General features: G+C 34.4%; 1 protein-coding gene across 7 annotated transcripts in view; it reads left to right on the plus strand.

Annotated features, from left to right (window-relative positions):
* The window catches only part of LAMA2 (laminin subunit alpha 2), a 322,448-nt gene that overhangs the window by 107,732 nt on the left and 194,155 nt on the right, over window positions 1-20,561 (plus strand). For all 7 annotated transcript variants that reach the window (XM_052671093.1, XM_052671082.1, XM_052671039.1 and 4 more), the window contains exons 5-10: window positions 5,440-5,619; window positions 7,920-8,009; window positions 10,455-10,572; window positions 11,295-11,473; window positions 13,282-13,381; window positions 18,478-18,638. In XM_052671093.1, the coding sequence (XP_052527053.1) occupies window positions 5,440-5,619; window positions 7,920-8,009; window positions 10,455-10,572; window positions 11,295-11,473; window positions 13,282-13,381; window positions 18,478-18,638 (828 nt within the window). The remainder of the gene's footprint in view (window positions 1-5,439; window positions 5,620-7,919; window positions 8,010-10,454; window positions 10,573-11,294; window positions 11,474-13,281; window positions 13,382-18,477; window positions 18,639-20,561) is intronic.

Consider the following 20,561-nt stretch of genomic DNA (forward strand, 5'->3'; position numbering starts at 1 on the left):
TGATGTGTATCAATGGAAAGCATACTGACTATTGATGCAGTTTGCTTGAACAGAACATAACTCCACGGCACACAGCTAAGCGTCTAGGTTTTCTTTATATTCTCCAAACAGCTTGATACTGATTTCATTCAAATTGCTTGATAAACTAAGTTAGTTCAAATACCTAAGCTCCAAGTAAAAAAAAATAAAAATACAGCACATGAATTCATATGTGGATAGTTTATATTTGAAAGAAAACATAGTGCATGCTTAAAATTCTTTAATTTGTTGAAGTGTGTTAATAAAAAGTGTGTGCACATCCATTCATGCAGGAACGTGCATAGAAGGTGAACTAGAAACAATGTGTGTGCTCAGCAATGTTGGTGACACACTTCTATTCACAATCCTAAGCACCATCTGGGGCAACTACCCCACTACAGCAAAGGCCTTGACTCTGAGATCCTGTGGGAGGATGCATCTCTTCATCTCTGTGGCTCTTTGTATGAAGAGATAGTGTGCCTGTCTGTGGAAAGTCTGCTCTGTTTGGGGTTTTTTGACACCAAGCAAAAGAACCACAGGAAGATGTCAGCAGACTGCACATCCAGTGGTGATTGGAAAGATTTTAACCAACTTTTCTCTCTGAAGCCTGAACTGGCAAATGTACCACAGAATAGGCAGGCATAGTCTTTGCCTGTTGGCTGGTGACTTTTGACTCCCAGAGGAAGACTCCTCTACTTCCAGATGGGCAACTACAGAATAGGTTCAGAGTCTGGTATCAGATCTGAGGACTGGGAGCTCTTTTAAGCAAGGCATCTGAGTAAGCTAAGCCTTACTTCACTCAGGAGCATCACAAGAGGAGATAAATGACAGCCTACAGTATATGAAGAAGTCAGTGTGAATTTGATGGTAACTTGGACAATGAGATTTAGTGCAACCTTAGCAAGTTTGTAGGTGACATCGATCTGAATGGAGCTGCTGACGTGCTGGAGGAAAGGAGTGCCATCCATTGGGAACTTATCAGCCTCAAGAAGTAGACCAATTAGCAAAGACAGAGAGTGGTCAATGAGTGCAGCTAGTAAATAAATGATTTAGTGCAGAACAACACACAGATTAGGTGTATTATTGTTAGGTGTATTACTGTTTAACAACTGTCATGTAAAAATAATCAGATTTTTTTTTTTTTTTTAATCTGCTGAGGTACAATTTAAAAATAGAAAAGCTCAAAAATTTCCAGACTCTCTAGAATTTGTTTAAAGATACTGTCATGTTATTATCATGTGCACTTGGAACACATGCATGCTACATTTAAAAGTGGTTCCAACAATACTGCAGAATACTTCAGCCATAAACTAATGAAACATAAAAGATATTAAAAGCAAACTAGCTTCTTTTCTGAAGTCACATCTTTTCTGCAAAAAAAAAAAAAACAAAAAACAAACAAACAAGCAAAAAAAAAAAAAAAAAAAAAGGAAAATAAAGAGGAAAATAAGCTCCAGCAAATGAAATGTTAAACCACAATAAAGATTCAAAAAAGGTTTTTGTCTTACTGAGTATGAAGTTGAAATAATCTTTTTTCAAGCATATCAGATTCAAGAAGTCTGTCAGAGAATTGGTGGGCTGAGAGATGATCAAAGAGCACTCCAGGAAGATAAGGTCATTGCAGAAAAGCTAAATTAATGATTTGAATCAGTTTTCATTGTAGAGAGTGTCAAGGGAGTTTCTGCATGGGAAACATTATTTACTGGATAGGAATTGGAGAATTCACAAACTAGGTTGTTAACTGAAGAGGAATAGAAATAATTGATAAATTTAATAGTGAAGAGTAACTTAAGTCTAAAATAATTGAATTACAGCAGGAACTATTTAATTCCTCACTTAAAAACAGTCTCAGTAGCAGAAGAGTGTAGGGCATCAGATTAAGCGCCAGGGTTTTTTTAAACCTTCCTAAGGAATCTAAGGAAACTACAGAACTGAAGATTGAAAGCTGTGCCAACCTAATTAAGAATTCAAAAAATAATCTGATAAAGAATAGATCTGGTAGACATATATGTACTTGTTTGTTCTGATAGAAGAATGAGAATTTATTAGGAGCTAGGTTTAATACAAGCAAAAGGAGACTTTTGATTATTTCCCTTACAACATCTAAATCAGGTGAGAAAATCATTATTACATAATGGGCATAGCTTCAAAAGATTATCTGGATTTAAATTGACTGAGTTCATGGAAATCCCTCGAGGATTACCAAGTGTGTGGAAACTATGTACAAGGAATGATTAGGTATGCTTGCCTTTGTCCTACCCATAGTATGCTACAGTAGTTTTGGTTACTGTATGACACAGGTTGCCATAGTTCACTTGCTTCTGTCACAGTACAGAGATTCTAATTCACTGAGATGTATTTGAATATCTTTGGTAACATCTATATTGTTCAGCCTACTGGAAAGTAAAATAAAAACAAAACAAAACAGGTGTAGTGCAGTTGGTAACACAAATTTAATTTTTTTTTTTTTGTATGATACAAAGAAGAAAAATGTGAAATTTAGTGTTGATAAAAAATAATGTCAAAAAAGTATTTAAATGCTGGCTGAATATTGGATTAAATTGTCTTCAGTTTAGAGAACTTGTAGTCATTCTCAACAGGTTTCTGAAAAACTTGTTCTGATGTTCAAAAATTAAAAGAAATGGAGAGTCATAATTTCATCAAATATAGAACTTAAACACTGCCATTGAAACAATTTATGACCTGATTTAGGTTTAAAATAATAAAATGTATATCTTTATATATAAATATTGCAAACACAACAAAAAAGCAACAAAAAATACAGATTTTCTGAACATTTCATCACAAATATGAAAGATGATATAAATGAATGTTATCATATTTGTTAGGTTGTCTCTGCAAAATAGATGTATTGCTGGCAAACAGATCTGTTAGCACCTTTTAAAAAGGGAGTCTCTTTTGAAAAAAAAAGCTTTGGGGATTTCTTTATTAATTTACATCTTAATTCTGTAAAACTGTTGCTCTAAAATATATATTTATTTCCCCTAACAAGTGTCTTAGGACTAAATCTTTTCTCTCTTAAAAACAAAAGAGATAAAAAAAATTAGAAGATATGACTGCTGTTTGTCAGCTGTGTCATTTGGGGTCAAGCTGCACCTGTGATTCATACACTTAACCCTCTATGAGCACTTTCTTATTACAGTGCATGGATTTTTAATCTATATCTTTCTCCCCAAACACACCAAAAATCTTATTTTTTTCTCAATTTTGTAAAGGTAGTCAGACTGCTGCTTATAACCCTGATGCTGTTGTTGTTAGAAGGTTAATGATTGAATGTTTTCAGTGCTACTTTGTGTGTACTCTTTCTCCTTGACTGGAATATCAACATTCAGTTTTCAGTATTTCTCTAAGACCACAGCCCTGATGTATGATGCCTGTAAGAAAGGAATCTCTTAAATCTCTGTTTAAGGAAGGAGCTGATAATAATAAAAATAAAAACAAAAAAGAAACAAAAAAGAATTTCTTTGCCCACTGATTAATGTGTAAAGAAGTTTTAGGCATCTGTTATTCCTAAAATCTTGCTTATTTTGGAAAGTTCTATTGATTTTCGCTGGACCTGTTGTTACCATCTCCCTGTTTCTTTTGAAGTTTACTCTCCACACATGTTCACCTCTCTATTTTCACTGGGGACCTGAGCAATTGGCTTGCTTGCCACGTGCTTTTGTCCGGCTTATAGCCAGACATTTCTCATTCAGGAGCTCCTCTTTATTTCCTGCAGGGGCTTTAGTATAATCTTTTTGTGTACTCTATCTTTTTCATGGCATTTTATTCTGTTTCTTTTCAGCCAGCTGTCTAATTTAATTACTTGTAGTCAGGAGCAAAACTGAGTCAAAGTTCAAAGTGAGAGTGTTGTTATGATCTCAGGAGGAGGTAGCAATATTACTTCTTCCCGGAGATAACCTGGATCGCTATTTGGGCAAGAAATGATGGAAAGTTGCTTCCAGCAGAATGGCTCAGTGTGCATTTGTGGATACAATGGAACAGGATGCTGAATGTGATGAGGTTTAGGGTTACGCCATTGGTAATGAAAATGAAAAGGTAATAGTTACCACCTAAACAGTGCAAAGCAGCTGTTACTCAATAAGCCTTCTATTCAGTGCCTGCAAAAACTCCAGGAGAGTAACAACTACTGCTCTGCAGGGAGTAAAGATTTGGTGTTTCTTGCTCTGGCGTTCTAAACATGGCAATACAATCATGTTCAATGACAGGAAATGGCTGGGTGGCCTGACCTTTCAGTTGGAGTGCTGAGGTGAGATGCACAACATATACATCATGAAGAATAAATTATTATCTTATTCATTCTAATGTTCTGCTTGTTTAGCTCATCACCAAAACATCTTTCAGTGTACCAGCCTGTAATAAAAGTGCCCTAATTAAAATTTAACACTTCAGAATATAGGAAACTTATTTTCCTCCCTTCTACTAGACATTCATTACCAATATTTGCTATACCTGACATTTTTCTTCTTGTAGGACTTTTCTAAGAATACTTTTGTAGCAGACCATCTGTTTTGTTCTGTTAACAGCTACTCTATGTTGCACAATGATCAGCTGAAAAGTATTCATCTTGGCAGGAAAAGGAAGAAAATTGCCTATTTTTTTGCTTTACCCTGGTTGCTGCAACTGGAGTCTTTGGCGGCTTACTGAAAGAGTTACAAGGCACACTTACCCAGATTTCTAGTACTTAGGAAGAGAAAAAGGGGAAAATTTTTATGGAAACCAAACTGTAAATGGAGAGTGGATCCTTGGAAAAACAAATATTGAACAGCATTTTATTAAATTTTAAAAGCTTTTCTTAGGGACTGGGTGAAAACTGTTGCAACCCAGAAAATGAAATCAGCTCACTAAGAACAAGATTCAAAGGCGATGTTATACTATGTGAAGAGAAAGTGGGAGGTGCTCATTTTATCTCATCCAGCTGCTGTAGTTTTCAGGATTTCAGAAGATATCTTACTGTGGCTTTAGAAAAAACATAGCTCAAGTCTTTTGCTAACTACTGCTCTAAAAGGTGCAAACTGATCCCTGGTGAATTCCGAGTGCCATTCCAAGTATCCATTCCTTTAAATCAGATTTTCAATCTCTTCAGTTGTTCAACAACTTGAAAATATTTATTTAATGTTAGAAAAGAAGAAATGAAATGCCAGGAGCATGGATGTTATTGTAGGGCACTGTAGATTTATTCAGTTTGTGCTATAATTACTCCATAGCTTATGACTTTCTTTTGCTCAAAAAGGGATTAATGAGTACGTGGAATATTTTTGTGGAGACATCGAAGTTATACAGATGAAGATATTTTACACTTACAAGGCATTCACACAGTGCTTTTAATGGTATTTAGTGGCCTAATCATGGCAGCATTGCTTTCATCTAATGGCTAGTTGCTTTTATAATTGTCTCCAGATTCACACTTCTCTAATTAATGGACGGCCTAGTGCTGATGATCCTTCACGTGCGTTACTGGAATTCACCTCTGCTCGCTTTATTCGCCTGAGATTTCAGAGGATAAGGACACTAAATGCTGATTTAATGATGTTCGCACACAAAGATCCCACTGAAATTGATCCCATCGTTACAAGGAGGGTAAGTTCTGGCAAGACAGTAGAAATACATGCATGGAAGTTCTTTTAGAAATTATGTACTTCCTTTTGTTTAGCCTAAGAAATTTTGGAAGATTATGTGAAAATACTGGTAGTAATAGGATTTCCTCATATTCTCAGTGGTTTGTATATCAGAAATCAGAGTTTAATGTTTTCTGCTTAATGGTGTTATTAACATATGTAAACATAGAGCTGCCTTGAATGTAAACATTCTGGTGCAGGTATAATTGGCAAATGGCAGCTGTTAGATAATGTCCTCCTGCCTCTTCAACTGCTCAATCCTTTAGCAATCCTTGAACATTTTCTCTGAGTACAGTTTCTGGTACTGGTAGTATTAGTAGCAGTAATACCTGGATGCAACATATTTTTAGCATTATTATATGATTGTTTCTAGCAGGGAAATTTTAGATCCTGTTTTTGTTTAAAAGAATGGATGCAGTATTCAAGCTCACACCACATCTGTCTTCTCCACTGTTATTTGTTTGTACACACCCTCTGTCTTTCCACATTCCATACTTTCTTTATATGACAGATGTCTGTCTTCCTGCTGCTCCAATGCTGCAAGTTATTCTAAAATAACATTTCTGTAATTTTTATTAAAAAAAGCAAGTTGCTTTTTTTGTCTTTTTTTTTTTTCTTTCCACAAAACATTCATTAAAACTATGTTAGGGAGTGTATACCTGTCCACATTTTTCATTTCTGTTCATTTCTTTCTGTTGATCTTCTTATTTTAATTTTGGAGAGTTGCTTAGGGTACCACTGTAATAACTGGCATTCTTGGCTTTAATTACTGTCATTTATCAGTGATGGATAACTGTAAAGAGAAAAATGTTCTTTTTCTACACCACTTTCATAGTTTTCATTTTTTCCTCCAAATTCCTGTGAAGCAGGATACTTAAAAGTTTGGAATGTGGCATTCTGTTAAGTACCACAAACCCAAAATAGATTTCAATTGAGTGTAGTTATTGCAGATCTCACTAATCATGAAAATTGTGTTTATTTAAGTATATGCATTTAGTGATTCCAAGTGAGTGGAATCACAAAATTGAATTTAAGATCTCAATTCACACTCTAAAAATCACTGTGTACTCATTAAAACCTATTGCAGAACAATCTACCAATTTCTCAAACCAACGAAGAACAATAGATTGTGTATGACAAGTTTTCATGAGATTGTTGTAGAGATATGTTTCAAAGGAACAAGGACCAATTGAAACTTGCAATACTTTTCTGGCTTTTCCTATAGATCAGGACATTCCAACAAACAGGAAACAAAGGATAGTCATAATTGATAAATTTTCTGTGTTGTGGAATGTTAATAATGAGTTATATGAGTTTTTGCTTTGTTTGATATAGTTACTAATAATCTGAAAAACAGATTGAGCACAGAAAGAGCAAAATTTTAAATTGCATGTGTTTGTACTGATTAGCGAATTGTAAAAATGTTAGAGGACCCTCACCATAACAGACAAAAGTGGAGAAGATGTCACCTAATGTTTGCTTTTCAAAAATGTATAAAATATAATTATAAGGGTGGTGTTGCACTGGAACAGATTGCCCAGAGATGTGGTGGTTGCTCCATCCCTGGAAACATTCGGGGTGAGACTGAATGATCTAGCTGTAGACTTCCCTGTTCATTGCGGAGGATTTGGACTAGATGACCTTTAAGGGTCTCTTCCAACTCAAACGATTCTAGGATTCTATGTTATATGCTTTTTCAATCTCCTTTCTGGTTAGGGTGCTAATCTCCACCCAAGAGAGATGGTCATATGTAAGAGCAGCAGGTCAGAAACTACTTAAATCTTATCAAAGGTTCTTCTGTGGCCATTCTGAAGTAAAAAGCAGTTCTTTCCACAGCTCAGAGGATGTCCAAGTAATACCCAAGTAAGGTGAAGAAAGATGTTCCTAACCTTTCCTTTCTCCTCATTATTGTGCATTTGTCTTTTGATGTTTTCTGAAGGGATTAAATTCTACATCATTTGAATTTTCATTATCCTTTGTGCATATTACCTATGTTTATATTCGGTGTGTGTTGTGTATAAACTGACATGGCTGTTGTGGCTTCAAACAAATGGAATTGTGCCAATTTATACACTTTCTCTCACTAAGCCTGAATCTGTTGGTCAACATGTAGCCTGGATTATACTTTATATTATGTTTGTAATAGATCAAAAAGAGAAGTAAAACAGGACCTGGCAGTTTTGTCACCAGAAATGAATTCTGTACTTTGATGCCTGCATTTTACAATTCACTCAGCAATTCAATTTCTGTTTTGTCTTACAGTATTACTATTCTATAAAAGATATCTCAGTTGGAGGCATGTGCATATGCTCAGGCCATGCGAAGGCTTGTCCACTTGATCCAGTGACCAATGTATGTATTTTTTTTTTTATTCTCTCTTTTCTTTTTTCGTCTTCCTTCCTCCCTCCCATCCTAGATGTGCCTTATTCACAGGGTGGAACATAAGAAAGAATTTGACATTCCTCAGAGTTTTGTGAATTTACGTTTCTTCTTCATCTAGAATATATCTATTCAGCCCACTTATTTTAAGTTTGTGTTGCCCTCCATATTAATGTTTTAATAACTCTCTCTATATATAATCTTTATTGTTTATATTCATTAACTATATTACATATTTAATAGGTGGCCTAGAACAATTTCTTTTCACTTAGTGTAGCCTAGGCAATCTGTAAGATTGAACACCCATGACCTAGAAGAACAGTCAGAAGCTATGCCAGGATGAAATAGTGCTGGCAACCAGAACAGTTGTCACTCATGCAGCATCAGCAGAAGCTTTCTCTATATTGGAAGAATAGATTTCAGATAATTCTGTTCATATTAAATATTTCCTAGTAAAACAAACAGAAATTAGGGTTACATTATGTATCTGTAGAATTGAATACTGTCAGTTTTTCTTATTTGATATTAGTTGAGATATTTCCTAAGTAACTGACAAGTATTTAATTGATACTTGCAAACAAACAATTATAACGGCATATTTACTATACATGAAAAGTGATCAATCAATCTAGTTTTGAAAATCACAAACTGCTCACTGTTTATTCTAAACATAGATCTCTTTTTACACTGTTAATAAACATGTAGCTGTTATAACAAATATAGAAATATAATTTATTATTGATAGTCAAAATGCACATCATCACAAATACAGAATTTGCAATCTACAAATATTACTGGTGTGCCACAATGTGGGAGCGCTTCATATGCTGTTCACTCAATTAGAATTTTTGTGCAGTGTAACAGGAAATCTTGTTTCTGTATGATACTGGACAAGACAATTGCATAAGAACTGATTAAAAACAAACCAAAACCAACCAAACAAACAAAAAAACAAGAAGAAATCTGACAGATATTGCATGAGCATTTCTAAGCAATTTCCATGGTACTTTTCAAAAATTTTACAAACTCCTTAGTTTAATCCTTGCAAGTCTTTTCAGTAGTGATGTGTATAGCAATGTACTGTTGTTTCAAAGACATAGATGGTCTTCATTATCAAACTGCTGTGTTATCTCCGTGCCATGTGACCTACCTCAAAAAAAACAGCTATTGTTGCAGATGAAAGCAGACTTCAGATCCTTGGGATACCTGATTAGAAGATCATTTTGACAAGTGTGGTATCATCTTTTGTAGGATGACAAATATATATTATCTAACCAGTATCACAAATACAGTAAGTGAAACAACTGAAGACATAAGAGATTTGGAATATTTGGTTTAGATCTTCAAGGATACTCTCTATAACGAGCCATACTGAGATAGGCGGATTTTGGCTTGTAAAACATTGTGACTCTATAAATTTTCCTCTAGCATTAAAAAGAACAAACTTGCTTGAATTTACTGTCTTGCTGTTCTGAAGCATTCTTTAACTTGTCCTTGTTTTGCAAGATTCATATTTTGCCTGGTCAGCCATAGAATTCCTCAAGGTAAACTTGCTATGTTGTCCTTGAGAGGGCTCTCATGGGCCACGGGATATCTGCTCCACTGAAAAACAGTTGGAAAGTCAGTTTTTGCTCCTGTCTGTAAGGAACTGTTTCTTTCTTTCCCCATCTTCTTTTGAGGCTCAGAGTTTGTACACTGCCTATAACAACATTTTCATGTTGAGACTAAGCTGGAACTGAGGTGACGTGAGAAACTGAAAGACCACTGCAAGGGTGGTGATCTTCCTACCACTTCCTGTTTAAACCTTCACTTGCTGTCCTCAAATGCTATTTAGCTGTACAATTAGAAGGTTACAAGATGACTTGAATCATCCAGCAAAAAATAATCTTAAAGTTAAAAGAAAAGATGACTATTTTTATGGAATCATTCAGCAGATCTGATGTTACTCTGCAACTGCAGGAGTGCTGCATGTAGGTGAAAAGGGTGAAGGGTGTTGGATCACCCTTCTAGTGTAAGCTAGCAATCAAGTCAGTTTTCCTGTAATGCAAAGCTCTGTTTGAGGACTGCCAGAAATCTTTCTTATTTGCTGCACTGGGAAACTTTCATTCTCCCATTCTTCTTGCTTCAGTAAGTTGGAAGTAGATACTCCTGTGTTCTTAGATTCTCCTCAGATTCTCTGGCCAAATTCCTTCACACTCTGGCTGCTTTCCTAAAAATTGAACTATTTAAGTTAAACAAACTTTTGTCTCTCATGAGTGAATACAGGATGCATAAATAAAAATGAGTAAGCAAAGGAATTACAGATTTTAGCCATTCATTATAATGTTTTCATAATTTCAACTGGAATGCAGATTACTTATAGGAACAAATTCTTCAAATCATCACATTTTGAAAACACTTGTTTTTCTTTTAAATTAGAAATCTGTCTGTCAGTGTGAGCACAACACTTGTGGAGAGACATGTGATCGGTGTTGTCCTGGTTTCAATCAAAAACCTTGGCATGCTGGGACTTTCCTGGTTAAGCATGAATGTGAACGTAAGTTGAAAGCAGAACAGAAGAGGATTACTGTAGCTGCTGGTGAAAACTAAAATTGAGTCTCAAATGATTTTGCAGTTTATATTATTTCTAACCACATTTATTGATGTATCAGTGCTGTTCCCTTATTTAGACTGACTCAAAAAAGTCAGTAGAAAAATAATTTTTGTTGACTCTTGACTCAACTTTTGTTGAACTCAGAATATTTCAGAGTAGATCTGAATTTCTCAAAATTTTTAAGACTGGAAATCTCTGTTATTCTGGCCTAATTCTTTATATGCATATGTGAAAAACAAGTGCTTTTTGGACATCTTTTAGCTTTCATGGAAGTTATTTTAATTTACTCATGCCATTCTGTTATTTTTTTTTTTTTAAGATTCCTCTTATTTTAAGTTGCTATTTCATGAGCTGTATGTGTGTGCAACTACCAAAAAAATTCTGGATCATCAATTTTAAAAAGGAAGAAAATAAAAATGGAAGAACCTAATTAACTTATATCTGTCCACGACATTGCCCTCTAAGATAAAATATTAATAAAAGAATACAATATGCAAATTTTCAGGCTGTGTTTGTGACTAGACCACATTGCTTTTTGTAGATGAAGTAGAAAATCAATGCCTGAATGTCTTCTCAATTATAATGCCTGTTGTACAAATGAATGAAATGCTGAAAGACTGATTTTAATAACTTGGTCTTTGCTAATATACCTCCTTCTCTTTTAGCATGCAACTGTCATGGGAAGAGTGAGGAATGTTACTATGATCAGAATGTGGCAGACAGAAATCAGAGTTTGAATATTTTTGGAGAATACATCGGGGGTGGAGTGTGTGTTAATTGTACAAGCTACACTGATGGCATAAACTGTGAGACCTGTGTTGATGGCTACTTCAGACCTGAAGGGGTAAATGCGTGTTCTGTTGTCACTTCCCTGTAATTTGTTGTGTTCGAACTATCACTTTAGCATGGAGAATTTAGTATTAAGAAAAGAGCTGACAGAATTTGGATGCTATTTTATGAGTGTTAACTTCTAATTCTGACAGTGTAGAAATTGCTCTTCACAGCTGGAAATCTCTAATGTTAATGTTCACAGAAATATGAAACTAAATCTTGTTGATATGAAGGAATGTACTGAGATCAGAGCCTCCATCTAATATCAGCTAAAAGGAAAATGGAGTCCTGTAAACAGAACTTTTACCTCAGTAATGAATTTAAAGATGTGTTATCAAAGACCAAAGAAATATTGCAACACTCAATACTGGAGGAAGTTTGTCTGTAATTTTTATTTTTTAAAGGTAACACAGAAAAAATAATAACTGAAATTTCACAATGTCCAAGAATGCTTTTAATTTTAGTGCAACAAGAATTGTTTTTTGTGCTTCAGCATAGAAGGTTTTATTTTATTCTAAAACGATGCTGTCAGAAGATGAACATTATATTAAGTTGTATTGCCAATATAGGCTGTGCCTGTGCTTTAAATAGCTACACTAATTGTGTGTGTTTAAATTCCTGACATTTTGTCTGCGTAGTTTCAGTTGAGGAAATCATGCCCATTAGTCTGATTGCTTTTCAATCCTCAAACAGAAAACATCTTCAAATAACAATAATTACATTCTCCCCGATACAGTGTTTTACTGTGTTTTTAATCTTAGAGCTTGTAGAAGAGGAGTACTGATCTATTCAACAGTATGACACTTGATTTATTCATTAATCGATTGCCATCTGAATAATAGGAACTATATCTTACTATATACATTATAGATATAGATAAAAATATATGTAGTTTACATCCTCAGTGTAGTATTAAACTAGAGATCAATTTTGTTTGATATAACCTTTTTTGGAAGGATAGGAAATTGTTTGGCTTTTTTCACTTCCCTTTTTGTTTAATTATTGACTGACAAACAGCAATTAGTTATTTGAATCATGTTGACCAGAAAAACTATTTGTCAAGGTTACTTTGACCAGTGAATGTTTGAAATCTACTTCAAACGATTGATATTTAAAATCTACTTTAGATTCAGAGGGCTAGAGCACCCCCATACATGAACAGACTGAGAGACCTGGAGTTCTTCAGCCTGAAGAAGGCATTGAGGGGACCTTATAGTGGCCTTCCAGTACTTGAAGGAGGTCAAAGTGGAAGCTGAGGAGGGACTTTTTATAAGACTAAGATGAGGGGAAATGGCTTTAAACTGAAAGAGGGTAGATTTAGACTACATATTAAGAGGAAATTCCTTACTATGAGCATAGTGAGACACTGGAACAGACTGCCCAGAGAGGTTGTGGGTGCCCCTTCCTAGAAGTGTTCAAGGCCAGGCTGGATGGGATTTAGAACAACCTGGTCTAGTGGAAGGTTTCCCTGTCTATGGAAGGGGATTGGAACTAGATGATTTTAAAGGTCCCTTCCAGCCCAAACCATTTTATGATTCTACGATACTTGATTATTTCTTTTAATGGTACAATTCACTGTTAATAATTATATACTTGTTTTGGTTTTGTTGAAATCCTAATTGTATCTAGACTTATGTGTTTCTGATGAAAATCTAAAATGGAACGTTTAAGTCAAGAGTGCACGAGCTGAGTTAGGCAACCATCCTTTTTTGCTTATTTCCTACACAGAATGCAGCTCTCCTAATTTTTGTTTAAAAAGCAAGTAAGTGTTTCCACTCATTAAAAGTATGATTTTGGTTTGTAATATCTCTCTTTCCATAGGTATTGCCAGATAGCCCAGATCCATGCCAGCCTTGTTCCTGTGATCCAAATGGGTCTTTACATGAAACCTGTGTCAAAGATGAAAAACATGCAGAAGGAGGTAATATTCCTAAAAGATAAAGGATATTAAAGCCGAAATTCAGCAGTGGTCGAAGAAAAACTGAGTCATATTTTTCCTTTTCCTGCATTCTTATGACAATTTTCTTTAGAAATTCAGATTTTATATTTCCAGATTTTCTGAAACTTCCTTCAGATATATGGCTTGTAAACGCAGTACATTTGGGAGAGTATTGCCCATGGAATATTTGGAACTTTTCTCTTTACAGCGCTTTCTTCTTTTACATCAGAGATTAAAAGTAGTACAAGTGTTATCTTTACATCACTTTACTTCTCTGTGCATATTTGAATTTGAACCCTAGAAAAAAATTGCTTGAAATGTAATACATCATATAATGTCTGTGTAGAATTACAAGCTCTTTATGGTAGCCATGAAAAAACCTATCTTCTTTTATGAAATAAATTCCTGACTAGTGCTTTGGAAACAATGGATTGCAGTATATTTTGCTGGCAAACTTCTGAAAGTACAATAGGAAGCCAATAAAACTCAAGATCAGTTCTTACAAGATATTATAATTGGGCTAATTGCAATCTATTGATAAGAGATGTTGTAGCAGTTTTGTTGTTGTTTTTTTTTAATGGAGATCAATGAAAATATACTATAACAATTAAGTACTACCTACCTCAGTTTAATGAAACTAAAATTTCTAGATACAATGATGGAGCCTGATTACTATCACAACAGTGATTAGTATCAGATAGACCTTGGCCATTTGCCAGCTGTTAGCCCAGCTTTCTCTTACTCCTCCACCTAAAGAGGACAAGGAAGAAAATAAGACGAAAAATTTCCTGGCTGATGATAAAGATGAGGAGATCTTTTCCCAGTTGCTGTCAGACTTGACTTGGGGAAAATTTATTTTATTTATTGCCAATTTAAATAGATTTGGATAGTGATGATCAAAGACAAAAAGTAAAATATATCTGCAGGCTCAACCTCATTCTTTCATTCTCAGCTCCTCTACCTCCTCACCCGTACCACAACCGGCAGAGAGAGCTGGGTCAGTGCATAACAGCTACTATCTGCCACCCGTTTCTCCTCCCCACTTTTACCTTGCTGTTGCGTGGGTCTTTTACAGGGGTTGCAGTCCTTCAGGAAAAAATTATCTGCACTGTGGGTTTTCTGTGAGACCTTTTTCCATCAGGATCTATCCCCATTCTCCTTCTTGGGGTTCTCTATAGTCTTTAGCGTGGACACCTGTCCCACCATGGTCTCTTCCAGGTTGTAGGGGTATTTCTTATAGGTCTGGAAAATAAACTAGTTTATAAGATAAAAACCCTTAAACTAAAGTGGAAATATAGTTGTCATTGGGATATGAAGTCACTGTGAACTGTTCTTAAGGAAAATAAATCTGAATGCTGTATGTTTTCTGTGTGCCTCACTACTGTAGGTAAGTAACAGTGAAAGCAGATCTTTGTAATAAATATCACAGTGATTGGTACACAGATGAAGTGCAACAAGAGGATTTCAAAGGCTGCATATGTAGGTTTTTCCGGCCAGGGGAAGATAAGAGAAGAGCCTATAGGAATCATTCTATAATTGATTGTTTCTGCAGAAAAAGACATATTTTTATATTTTAAACATGCGTAATTTCAATTTTGAGTAGCTTTGTAAAACTGTATCCTTATATATCTCACTGATCATTCTGAGATGAAATAGTATTCTTCTTATTTTTATAGTATATTTTCAGTTTGCATGTCCAGGAATGTTTTTCAAATATTGTTTGATAGCAACAATAGATGATACTTTCAGAAACAGTATAGATAAATATTAGAGCCAAATCTTTCAGTGAATCATGATATGTTTACAAATTGTGGTACTGGTAAAATAACTGACAGGCAATCATGTATTGTATTTTAAAATTAACTTGTTCACTCACGTTTAGTCCGTACTAATAATAGGTAATAATAGATAACTGACTATTGCCTATTATTGTGACATTGAGATCACTTACAGATGTCCATATGAAAGTGAAGATGGAATCTATGCATTTTGAGCTACTTTATCTATAACATTTAGGCTTCTCTGTAAATCATTACTCTCTTTTTCAAGCATTTTAGCAAACAGCCATTTTTACTGTCTTTTAAGTACCTGCAAAATCTGCAAAGTTTGCAGACTTACAGAATTTCATAATTCAAATGCTACTGTGCACTGAAGTATTGTGGTTTTGTTTGTTTGTTTTTGCTTCTACCTCTTTATGTGTAATATAAACCCAAATAGTGATCTTTTGCTGAAAAATTTTCTCAGACCTTGTAGGATAAATAAGGACTAGTCTTTATTCAAGCTTAATAGACCTTTGTTCAGCAAGCAGACCCACCAACTTCCACAATATTATTTTTGAAATATATATGCTATTGAGTAGGAATGAGAATGACAAGGTTAGTCTCTGGATTGCAAGTTTTTTCAAGGATTTGCAGCATGATTTTGCATAGGTTTATTTTCACATAATTTTGAAAGATGGGTAGGTTAGGAAGAAGCTGATAATACTGATATTTCAAGATGACTCATCTTCCAGAATGAACTTTTAAACCTCTGTACATTCAGAGATATGTCAGAAAATGATAATATTCATATAGAAAACAGTGAAAAGCCCTATTCAGATAAGGCCTATGAAATAATAGACCAAAGCCATAATGTATACTATAAGTTCTTTACAATGGCAACAAAAGAAGGATGTGAAACATTTACTTTGATTCAGAATTTAATTAGCCTGTTGACATAGTAAGCACTACGGAATCTTAGTAAAGATAATCAAGGGTACACCAACAAAGAATTTACGTACTGTATAGAAACATGAGCCTAAGTTTTGCCAGTATGATAGCATTGTAAATTAAATGTGAGTCAAATGTATCATGCAGCCTTACTATATCAAGAATCATAAGAGCTAGAAAAATATCTAATGGGTTAAAGTCTTCCTCCCTCTGTTGTAGCATGTGAGGCTTCTTAAAGGGTAGATACCAACTACAGTATGAATCATATGGAATAAGGAATTTATTAGGGTGGTGAAAATTGCATTTCAAATCCTGATCTCTCTTTCTCAGTTGCTAAGAAAAGAGAGGAAAGGAAGGTTCTTGATGAAAATCTAAAAACGATGGACTGACTGGGCAGTGAAGGAGAGTCTTAAATTTAAATGAATATGACTGGTTCCATAAGGTCATAATTTTAGCCACATGCTAAAGTATTTTAAAAAATAATATGCAAATATTTAAATGTTGCTGTTAAGTACTTCTTTAGATAAATCAAAATCTAAATGGTGACTGGATTCTGAAATTTAGTAGTTTAAAATGATTAATGTAAAATCTGTGTAATCAATTTATAACAGAAGAAATCAAGAAATAGCAAAAAAAAAGCTAGATGAATTCTTTGTATTGATGAATAGAAGAGCTCAGTGAATTTCCCATTTTTTTCATGGAAATATGGGGCAAGTTGGAAGAAGTGTCTCAAACAGATGTGTCAGTTGTTGAGCAAGATGACGAATAATCATAGAAAAATTTTAGACATATATGGCATGGCGTATGCATGGTATCAGGAGGTAGTTAAAAATGAAGTTGCTGAAACATTATAAATGAAGTTTATAGTACTTTGTAAAATCCAAATTAATCTTATATAATTATAAACTGTTTATCCTGTTTGTAAAAGAAAAGTAGAGGGTTTCAGGAAATTAAAATAATGAAATCTGGTTTCTGTATCAAGAAAATCAGTAGAAGAAAAATAAAGAAAAGATTTATATTTTTAACAGTCTGTGGCTAAAATGGGCAAATCTCAAGATCAGGGTTTTTTTGTTTTGTTTTGTTTTTTTTGTGAAGGACAGTATTCCTCATGAATCTGTTTGAAGAAGCCAAGGTTACCTTGACTAATAAAATACTTCGATGTTGAAAATTTTTCTCACGAATCTTCAGCAAATACCATGAGAAAAGTAGAATAGAAAGAGGAAGAAGAATTCTGTCACAGATGAGTACTTGGTTAAGAGAATAAATGGACCATTTTCACACTGATGATCAGTATGAACTGCTGAGAATATTCATATTTAACCTGCGAAGGGGACGAGTAGGAAGGTGACAAAGTGACAAAGTTTGCAAGTACAAAATCTTTCAGCACAGTAAAATGAAAGAGCTGCAAAATGTTCAGAGATCTTAAGATAGTCAGTGGATGGGTAATAAAATAACTGATGAAATTCTGTAGCAACTAAATGAAAAGTTAAGTGGAGAAAAATGTAGCTCTACTTACACATTGACTGCAGTAATTTTTGAATAAGACATTAGCAATTGTGAAACAGCTCTTACAATTACCTTGGATTGTGCCTTGGAAGTATCAGCTCAGTGCTGGCTCAGCAGCAGTAAAAGGTCAACACAGCCTTAAGAAATATTACTAATGTTTTAAAAGCAAAAGTGAAAAAACAGTCATACTATTTGTAAGTCTGCACTATACCTTCTTCTTAAATAATTTATTAGAAATGGAAGTGGAGAAGTAATAGGGATTTTCACCTATTCAGAACAGTTTCTTTTTAAAAAGCTATTAAATAGGCATAGAAGTTTTTGACGTGTAAAATAAAATTGTCATGTGGGATAGGACAGAGTTATACTGATATCACAGATTACATGGAGATGGTGAGAAGGGAGCAGTTATTTGCTGTTTTCTGTGATATGACATTTAAAGGGCAACAAGTACAGATTTAGCGTATATCAGTATTTAATTTCACACTACACATGGCTAAATGCAGAACTTACTGCTGGGGAGCTTAATGGGTCAGCAAGAAAAGCATATTCAAAAGCAGTTAGGCAAGATAATGGAAGGGCTGTTTTTTCAATCTGCTATATGCCAGGGCTTAGGGACACGTTACAGTTTAGTAGATCTTTAACATACAGATTTCAGGAAGCTCATAATAGTTGTACTCAGCTCGCAGACAGGATACTGAGTTGAGTCAGTGTACGTCTGAGCCAGAGTTTGTTACACTTACATTCCAGAGTATATATGAGTATGTTACACCTACAAACAGTGTTGCTTTAAGAACTCTAATAAACATATCCAATAATAGTAATAATAAATCAAAGCTGTATCATGTTTCTTTCCCTCTTCCATAGATATGTTGCCTGGTTTCTGTCACTGCAAGACTGGCTATGCAGGAGAGCACTGCAGTAGATGTGCATTGGGTTATACGGGATATCCTGACTGCCTGCCCTGCAACTGCTCAGTGGAAGGCAGTGTGAATATTGACCCTTGTGTAGGTCTCTGCGTCTGTAAGGTATGGATATCAAATTTTTGTGAGCCATAGGATGACATTAATGATACTGAAAGATTGCAGTCAATGATTTTCTATCATTTAGCAATGTTCCACTGTCCTACCTACGTGCATTAATGTCTATGGCAGTCAGTACTCAAAGAACTGTTCTTCTTGGTCCTGTGAAGCCTTGGAATGTTCTGTATCACCCTGGAACTCACTGTAATTAAACTAGGTATCTAGTAGCCTGTTGCATGTCTTAGAAGGGACAATTAAGAAGTTTGTGAATTACTTGCTTTGAATTCCTACCTCTCATCTGTCCAGAATCTACATGTTTAAAGTATTATGGACTCTAAAACTATCCTGAAATATGACCTCAAATGAGAATAATATTTGAACAGATGGTGTCTTAAAACAGCATTTTTTCCATAATACTCCGTTTAAATTCCATACAGAGGGCATTCTTGCCTTGGAATGGTTTTATAGAAATTTCTAACATATTTAGTTTTTTATTTGTTTGTTTTGTTTTCTTTCTTTTAGTCATCCTTGCTATGCAATGAATTTCTTAATTTCTAAGAAGCAAGTTTTAAAATGTTTTTTTCTTCTGTTTGTTTCTATGGACCTCCAGCAAATTATACATTGATAATTTGATAAATTAAAAGAAAGTGCTTTTAAATAAAAATTGCATCTACCTCTTACAAAAAAAAAAAAAAAAAAAATGCTTTACAAGTGGTGATGTTCTGTAAATCGCAGTTTAGTAAGTTAGCATGAACATGACCAAAGGACAATTTATGGTATAGTGGGTCAGTTTTTGTGTTTCGTACTTGTGAAAGTTTCTTTACCAAATTTATTTAACAGGATTAGAAATAAATGTGAATTTTAAAATTCTTACATTGTATCCCTAAGTACAAGAATGTACAAGAGGTACTTGACTCTGTCAGTTCATACAGCATGCACTCTGGTGTGACAGCCGAGCAGCACTGAAATCTAATCAGAGAATTAACCTTATCCTCACTTTATATAGCAGTTGCATGCTTTCTATCAAAAATAAAATCTTTCCATATTACAGTTCTAATTAATTGACCAGTAAGTCTAGAAGGCCAAAATTTATTACATTCTGAATTGAAACAATGATGTCATATGCTAAATAAAAGATAACTATTGCTGAGTAGTTCTTATTTTTTACTTTATTTGTGTAATACCAAACTGACTTGCTGGTAAAATCAGTCTAAAATAAGTGAAAAAGAAATAGAGATATTGTTCCTATCCCAAAGCATACACACTCTGTATGCAGTTTTTTTCCTTCTTGGTTATTCTTTACCTCATTTTTTATTCCCGTAATCTCCTTTCAAGTGCATATAGTAGAAAAAAATAATATCCTTTGAGACAGCTTAGATACTGATACATACATGTTTATTTTCACTAGAAATCTTCAAACTCAAGTCAAAGAAGACTATGGTCAAAAGGGCACTGAAATCATCAGATTAGTTATGCTCCATATGAAGACTTAAGAGGGATGTCTGGACAAGTTAATAGCAGGTCTTAGGAAAAATGCTTCCCCTCTTTTAATCTCATTTTTCAATTACATATAATGAGGTCTGAAATTTACTAAAAATAGTTTTCTTGTTAAGAAAATTGACTGCTAAAAAAAATTCTTAGGGGAGCATCAAAATGTAAATGAGCATTAGATTGTTATTTCTACTACATTAGCCAGAATAAACTGATGTACAAAAAGATGAGCAGCAAGTATAAATGTCTGTTTTATCATGGATTGGTGCAGAAAACTTTCTGAAGGTATGTGGTCAAAGTTTTGTATCAGTTAAAAATGGACTAAAAATCACATTGAGAAAAAAATTAGTCTATAGAAACTTTGCTTTAATGTCTGAAGGTTAGATCTCTTCTACTACTTTGTGTCCATTATTCAGTGAACTTCATACCTACTGAAAA

This window comes from Tympanuchus pallidicinctus, unplaced genomic scaffold (genome assembly GCF_026119805.1).
Source record: "Tympanuchus pallidicinctus isolate F22 unplaced genomic scaffold, pur_lepc_1.0 scaffold1, whole genome shotgun sequence".
Classification (NCBI taxonomy): Eukaryota; Metazoa; Chordata; class Aves; order Galliformes; family Phasianidae; genus Tympanuchus; species Tympanuchus pallidicinctus.